General features: G+C 46.8%; 1 protein-coding gene across 1 annotated transcript in view; it reads left to right on the top strand.

Annotated features, from left to right (window-relative positions):
* Positions 1-7036: 7036 nt before the first annotated feature.
* Positions 7037-8300, top strand: part of LOC144594396 (B-cadherin-like) — a 50022-nt gene continuing 48758 nt past the window's right edge. Inside the window, exons 1-2 of the mRNA XM_078400830.1 lie at positions 7037-7244; positions 7638-7737. Of these exons, the coding sequence (XP_078256956.1) occupies positions 7194-7244; positions 7638-7737 (151 nt within the window). The 5' untranslated portion in view covers positions 7037-7193. The remainder of the gene's footprint in view (positions 7245-7637; positions 7738-8300) is intronic.

Raw genomic sequence — 8300 nt, 5'->3', positions numbered from 1 at the left:
GGAAGGCAAATGTTATGAGGTCTTTATTGGAAGAGGATTTAAAGACAAAAACATGTGTAGGAAGGCCCTGCAGATGCTAGCTTACACCGAAGATAGACACAAAATGTTAGAGTAACTCAGCAGGACAGGCAGCCAGTGGTGAAATTTGTAACGGTATGGGGCAGACAGTGGCTTGATGTTCGTTGCTGGGGCCATGGTCCAGGGGGTTTGAGGAGTGTATGTGGGCTGCCATCAATCCTTTGCAAGTTCCCTGAAATTGTTGGATACTTGACTTGGTAGATGCATGAAGGATGTTTCTGAAGCTAAGGGGATCACAGCCATAAAAGACAAAATAGTCTATTTAGGACTGAGATGGGGAGAAATTTCTCCAAAAGTGTCAAGCACATGGAATTCTCTTCTTGAGCACCCTGACTGATCAGTCACTGCATTTGAAATGGATTTCTGAATATCAAAGGAATTGGGGAGTAAATTGATGCAGGCGGTAGAAAATCAGCTGTGATTTTGTTAAATGACAGAGCTACTCATGCTATTTCTTATGTTCAATAGAATCTCTTCTTTACAGGAAAATACGGAGAAATCGGCAAATCCTTCATCTAAAAAAGTTACATGGCACACGACTTTGTCAAACAGAAAGATATTTTTACTTTATACAATGTCATATTGCTGGGTTTTTCTCGATTTAATAATCACCCGTAAATGCTTGCCTGCAACAATCAGACATTAACACCACAAACCGGCCTCCGTTCATTTGCTTCAGTTTCTTTTGCTTGGAACCAAATGGTGAAATAGCCAAAAATCAATGCTGAATCAACTTAACTGAAATGCCTCAGAAAAGACACCAGCATCCACAAAGACTCTTCACACCCCTGCAACAGTCTGTTCGAACTCCTTCCATCGGGCAGACGATACAAGGCCTTCTACGCCCGCACCTCCAGACTCAGGAACAGCTTCATCCCCAGGGCCATAGCTGCTATGAACCGGTCCTGCTGAGCCGGATGGTCAAAACGCACAGTGATCCGGCACAGATCTATTTGCACTTTATTCGGTTTTAAAACAATTTGTTTCATTGGGTTGTTTAAATTAATACTGACTAGCTAATTAAATTATTGCATCGTATGGGAGGCGCATTCCCAATCTCGTTGTACCCCTGTACAATGACAATAAAGATATATTGTATTGTATTGTATTGTATGTACCAGGTCATTGATTAGTACCGGTGTCTGGGGCTATGGGGAGAAGGCAGGAGAATGGGGTTAAGAGGGATAGATCAGCCCTGATTGAATGGCGGGGTAGACTTGATCAGCCAAATGACCTAATTCTGCTCCTATCACTTAAGAACTTATAACAAGATAGCAGAATAAAATTGTCTGTTCTTGACTTGGCCAGTAATGGAAATGTTCAGATAAAGACGAGCATCCAGAAATGAACAATTTATAAACAGAAATTGCAGATGCTGGATACAATAATAGCAGATAATGTTGGAAATACTCTGCAGTTCAATCCACATCTGTGGGAAGAGATACAGTTAAGGGTTCAGGTCAAAGACCCATGGAATTTGGTAAGAGAGAAAAGAAGCTTGTTAAACTGCAGGGAGATTCGGAAAGGGGAGGAGGATGTTTTTGACAAAATAAACCAGGGTAAACAAGGTTATCTGGTCATTGAGGGAATGGGAGCAGTTAAAAAAGTGAAAGCACAGTCAAAATAATGTAGACGGTGCAAAATGCAGAGCAGGAAGACATGCCTGACAGGTTAGGCTGACAATGTCCTCTACTCCCAGAGAAAAGAACAAATAAACTACTCCTAATGGGGCTGCACAGTGGTGTTGTGTTAGAGCTGCTGCCTTACAGCACCAGAGACCTGGTTCGATCCTGACTACAGGTGCTGTCTGTATGGAGTTTGTATGTTCTCATGAGTTTTCTCCAGATGTTCTGGTTTCCTCCCACACTCCAGAAACATACAGATATGTAGGTTAATTGGCTTCGGTAAAATTGTCCCTAGTGTGTAGGATACTGTTAGTGTACGGGGTGATCGCTGGTTGGCTCTAGTTAGTGGATTGAAGGGCCTGTTTCCGCACTATATTTCTAAAGTCGAAAAGTCTAAAGTCTAACAAGCAAACTGAGCCCATATCACTGATGAACGACTGATATAGGTAGTAATAAAGTTGCCTGAAGTTGTAGAATTCAACATTGAGGGCAAAAAAGCCGTTAGATCAGGTAGGAGTGGAATGGAGAATTACAGTGACAGGCAACAAGAAGAAACTCAGGAGGACAGAAAGTGCTGGAGTAACCCAATGAGTCAGGCAGCATCTCCGGAGAACATGGATAGGTGATGTTTCGGTCTAATTCAGTCTGTAGTTGGGTCCTGACCCAAAACATCACCTATTAATGTTCCCCAGAGATACTGCCTGACCCACTGAGTTACTCCAGAGCTTTGTGTTCTTTTGTGTAAAACAGCATCTGCAGTTCATTGTTTCTACAACAGGAAACCTAGGTTTGCCGCTGAGGACTGGGCATAGGTTTTCTGCAAAGCAGTCCCAATGTAGATGAGACCACATTGTGAACAAATGCAGTACACTAGATTGGAAGAAGTGCAAGTGAATCATGAAGGAGAAACATGCATATGGTCAATAGCAAATAGATAAAAGTGTTAACACATGGAATTAAATGAAAACATTGTCCTGATTATCAACTTTTCCTCATTTACAAAAGTTTTACAGCACCAGGTTCCTCATTATCAACTTTTCCTAATTTACAAAAGTTTTACAGCACCAGGTTCCTCTTCAACCACCATATTAGGTGGCGTAGCTGCAGAGCTACTACCTTACAGCGCCAGAGACCCGGGTTGGATCCTGACTTCGGGTGCTTGTCTGTACGGAGTTTCTACGTTCTCCTTGTGATCTGCGTGTATTTTCTCTGAGATCTTCGGTTTCCTCCCACAGTCCAAAGACATACAGGTTTGTTGGTTAATTGGCTAGGTGTAAATGTAAAATTGTCCCTCGTGTGTGCAGGGTAGTGTTAATGTGTCGGTGCGGACTCGGTGGGCCGAAGGGCCTGTTTCCATGCTGTATCTCTAAACTAAACTAAATCCCAGCACCCAAGAAGCCGTTCCCAAATTGCAGGGTGGATTTTGTCCGTTGAGGTCTCGGTGGATGTGGTCTTCACCATGAGAGAAATTCAGAAAAGCAGCAGCCATTGTACATAGCATTTTCTGACCTCACAAAAGCCTTTGGCTTAGTCAGCTGAGAGGGACGGTGGAACATTCTTCTCAAATTGCAAGCAAAAATTTGTTTCCATCTGATGCATACCACATATTTTAAGTCAATGGATTGACAACAGACCAATCTCAGTTTAGACTGGTATCTAGAAGACCATGTCGTAATCTTTTGCTCAGTCTTCCTCGACATAATGCTGCACCTCACCTTCAACAAGCTTCTGTATGTGCTGCAACTAATGTTGTTATTTCAACCCACCTCATCTCTACTCAGGAACCAAGGATAATCCTACCTCAGAGACTGATTTGTAGTGTACAGCCAACACTTGAAACGTCACACAGAGTCTAAATTTGAAGACACCATCGACTCAGGCACTGCAGTATACGAGAGACAGGGAGAGAAGACAACGTTCTTCTACCAACCTGCTCCCCCTACATGATGTGGCTTTCTGATAACAAAAGTTCACAATGAGATATGTGAGCATGTGGAGCTTTTTGCCATATCTTGCGATCTATCTTTTCAGTAAAGATGAGCATTGATGATAATAATTCACCATTATTGTTGGGTGCCTGAGAAAAGAGATTAAGACTTCAGACACAGTTGCAAGCTTATGGTCAACCAAGCAGTTTTAATCCTGAAGATGGGTCTTGACCCGAAACATCACCCATTCCCTCTCTCCAGAGATGCTGCCTGTCCCGCTGAGTTACTCCATCATTCTGCGTCTGTCTTTGGTGTAAACCAGCATCTGCAGTTCCTTCCTACAGTTTTAATCCTTGTCCCATTGCCACAGAGATATGAACAGTTTACACCACAAGCATTTGAGAAGTACCATCAAAGTTGCCCCTGCAACATTTTTTACCTGCTCTAGCAAAACAACATCACCATCCTCACTCTCATGTTCTCAAAAATCCCTTGAGGGGAGGAAGAACATATCACCCTCAAGATCCCTGATGCAAGATCACACAACCAGGTGGGGGAACATCCAGCAAGGCATGTCCCTCTCAGGGCCGTTTTTACAGCATTATGGGCCCCCGGGCAAAGCAGTGTACTGGGGCCCCTACCGTTACTCTCCCCCACCCCCCTTTCTCTACCAGCCCCCCCCCGTTGTGCCGGCGAAAAGCACTTACCGAAAAGCACTTAGCGATGGACTTGGGGTGCTACATTGTTGCGAAAAGCACTTACAGATCGCTGTGAGAAGCACTTATTGAACCTACATTTTTAAAGTAGTATTTATTTATTGCAAGTCACTTAACATACACAGATCAGCATGGGGCCCCTATGCTCGTGGGCCCCCGGGCAAGTGCCCACCAGGCCCATGCGTTAAGACGGCCCTGGTCCCTCTGCCTCTCTGCCAGAGGCCACACACAAGGAGCAGAAGGTCACCCAATATTCTGAACAATCCATCTACCTGCCTCATCTGTTATTGTGGGCTAAATGGCCTACTCCTGCACCTATTGTCTATTGTCTATTGTCTATTGACCCACATTGGCTTTATCAGTCACACCCCAATCCCTTTGAACTCAGTGGATGCGAGTCACTCTTGATCCTGAAGGGTTGCCGAAGAAAAATATTTAACAGGTCTTTTCTGTTTTAAAACACTTAGGAAATGGTTTAAATAAGCTTGTTCTGAACTCAGCTGAAATGATTTTGTTCAAGGTGTTTCCTGCAAGTTGGCATTTTCAAAATCCCTGAATTCTAGTCTTTATGGGAAGCGAAGTCTATCGAGTGCCAAAATATCTAGCAGGAACTTACTGACACTTTACACTTATAAAATATGAAGTGTGACAGATATGTGGTCAGAAATGAATTGAATTGAATAAATTGTATTAGCCAAGTATGTATACATACAAGGAATTATTCACAAAATGCTGGAGTAACTCAGCAGGTCAGGCAGCATCTCGGGAGAGAAGGAATGGGTGACGTTTCGGGTCTCCTCGAAACGTCACACATTCCTTCTCTCCCGAGATGCTGCCTGACCTGCTGAGTTACTCCAGCATTTTGTGACTAAATCAATTTGTACCAGCATCTGCAGTTATTTTCTTATACATACAAGGAATCTGCCTGCTTTGCTTGCAAATAACAACACGATATATACAGTAGACAATTAATAATAAAACATTATAATTTAAACGTGAAGAATGAAATAAAATACAAGAGCAAAAGGAGGCTACAGACTTTTGGCTGTTGAGCGGAGCAACTGCTCGTGGGGAAAAAAAGCTGTTTTTATGTCTGGCTGTGGCGGCTTTGACAGTCCGGAGTTGCCTTCCAGAGGGAAGTGCTTCAGAGTTTGTGGCCAGGGAGAGATGGGTCTGATATGATCTTACCCGCTCGCTTCCTGGCCCTTGCAGTGTACAGTTCGTCGATGGGAGGGGTGGGGGGGAGGTTGCAGCCAACAACCTTCTTGGCAGCAGTTTTTTTTAAATACTCCCCTACCAATAAGAGCCTGATCTGGGTGGAAAAGGACAAATTCTACACACAGCACGATGAACTACAGGATGCAGTCTCCAAAGGAACACGCGGTGACCACAGGCACCATGGGGGATTTCCGGGACCGCTGGGCGCTGTGGAGGGTTGAATTTAGAATATTCGGTGATTTGTGTATTTGGTGGTATAGCTGGTTTTGTAAATACTATTGTTTTTAAATAACTGAATACATTTTCTTTGGGTTAAAAAGCATTCTCCCGACAAAGAATATTGTAATTCAATAATAAAACAACATGCTATTTGAACGCTGTTGCGAAAGGAATGGTGAGCACATGTTTCCACCTGTAATTTTAAACAATCTTCATGGGCAAGGTTCAATCTGTGTGGGAAGGAACTGCAGATGCTGGTTTACACTGGAGATAGACACAAAATGCTAGAGTACCTCAGCGGGACAGGCAGCATCTCTGGAGAAAAGGAATAGCTGTCGTTTCAGGGTCGAAACCCTTCTTCAGACCACCCACTTCTCTCCAAGAGATGCTACCTGTCCCGCTGAGATACTCCAGCATTTTGTGTCTATCTCCAGTTGACGGCCTCCACAACCTTCATATCATATCATATATATACAGCCGGAAACAGGCCGTGCCGCCCAGTGATCCCCGCACATTAACACTATCCTACACCCACTAGGGACAATTTTTACATTTACCCAGCCAATTAACCTACATACCTGTACGTCTTTGGAGTGTGGGAGGAAACCGAAGATCTCGGAGAAAACCCACGCAGGTCACGGGGAGAATGTACAAACTCCTTACAGTGCAGCACCCGTAGTCAGGATCGAACCTGAGTCTCCGGCGCTGCAACCTTCTGTGGCAATGAATTCCACAGATTCACCACCCTCTGAAATTCATCCCCATCTCCTTCCTAAAGCAACACTGAGTTACTCCAGCATTTTGTGATCAATTTTTGGTTGAATCTCTAGACTGGTTCTGGACATATATAAACCTTACTACCGGCGGCATCGTCGTTGTGGGTGGAAATTTGATCTCTTCAGTTTAACAACAATGATTTCAGCAATTTAGGTCGGGCCCCACCCCAGTACAATCCCCATGTTGGCTCTTGGGATCTAACATATTGATTCCAGATGTTACAGTGAGATTTGCAAGCGCTCGGTGGCGAGGCAGAAACGGGCGAGAATTGGGTGCAAAATTGTCTCAGTAGTTTACGTCAGTGCATGGAGAGGTGGGGGGTTTCATGGGAGAGTGCTCTCACCTGCCGACAGGTACAACGCCCCTGCCCAAAATTGGCAACAAACATCCGGACGGCAGCCAATGGCCGAGGTAGCGACTCGCACCTGGACTGGGAGCGACGCCTCCTGAAGTTGGCGAGGCGTTAAATGTTACTCAGAGGCGGAAGTCGGCAATAAGCCCCAACGCAGGAGAACCAGAGCAGAGAGAGAGAGACACACACACACACACACACACAGCACAGAGACAGTCAGAGAGAGACACACAGAGAGAGAGAGACACAGCACTGAGAGCAGGCAATCACCGGCGCTGCGATGAGTAGTTCTACCTTCTCCTTGGGAGTGTTGGCGTTGCTGCTGTTCCAGGTAAGCCCGGACCGCCGCCCCCAGGTGTACCCGTCCGGCGCCCCCCAGTTGTACCCGTCCGTCCGCCCCCCATCCCCAGGTGTACCCGGCCGGCGGGAGAGTTTGGTCGCTGGGATCCAGGTGTAAACTTCGCCCCACGGCTCCTTGAACCTTGGCTTTTCCCCGTCACCTTAATCTCGTGGCAATTGGAGTTACTGGAGAGGGGAGAGGGAGGAGAGGAGGGGGGGGGGGGGCACAGTTGCGGCGAGTGGTGTTGGGTTGGACAAGAGTTGAGTTCGGTTTTTTTTGGGGGGGGGGGGGTAGGGGTGGTTATAGGGGTGGTGGGGAAGATGGGACTGGACGGACGGCTGTTTCGAGTTGTCTTTCTAACACCAAACTACATCTGTTGGACAGGTCCGGGGCGGCGAGGGCGAGGGGCGATGCACAGGGTTCGCTCAGGACAAGTACCTTTTCCAGGTGGAGTCTCTGACGCCGGGTCAAGTCGTCGGCAGAGGTGAGACGGAGGGGGAAGCACCCTGAGGGGTGGTGGGGTAATGAGGGAGGGGGATTAACGCGGGAAAGGAGCTGGGCGGCAATTCCGGGGTCGTGCCGGGAGAGGACGGAGATTGCCAGCGGAGTAGACATTGTCGGCGGGGTGGCGCCGGTAGAGTTGCTGCCTCACCGCCAGAGACCCAGGTTCGATCCCGGCCTCCGCTCCCCCTCCCTGTGCTGTGTGGAGTTGTCGTATGTTCTCCCCCCGTGACCGCGCGGGTTTCCTCCGGGTGCTCCAGATTCCGCCCACGTCCCCGAAGGCGTAAACGGCGCTCTGTAAATTGCTCGCGGTGTGTAGGGAAGTGGGATAATGTTGAAATGGTGTGTGCGTGTTATCGATGGTCGGTGTGGACCGGGTGGGCCGAAGGGCCTGTTTCCCCCCATGTTGTGTCTCTGAACTGGACTAAAAGCGAGGTTTTGATGAGGGGGGAGGGAGGAGAGGGGGGGAGGGAGGAGAGGGTGGGAGGTGGTGACGGGAATAACGATGGTGGGGGTTTCCCCACAACGTACAGTGAAAACCTAAAG

This window comes from Rhinoraja longicauda, chromosome 6 (assembly GCF_053455715.1).
Source record: "Rhinoraja longicauda isolate Sanriku21f chromosome 6, sRhiLon1.1, whole genome shotgun sequence".
In the NCBI taxonomy this organism is placed as follows: domain Eukaryota; kingdom Metazoa; phylum Chordata; class Chondrichthyes; order Rajiformes; family Arhynchobatidae; genus Rhinoraja; species Rhinoraja longicauda.
This window is presented reverse-complemented; position numbering and strand designations above follow the sequence as displayed.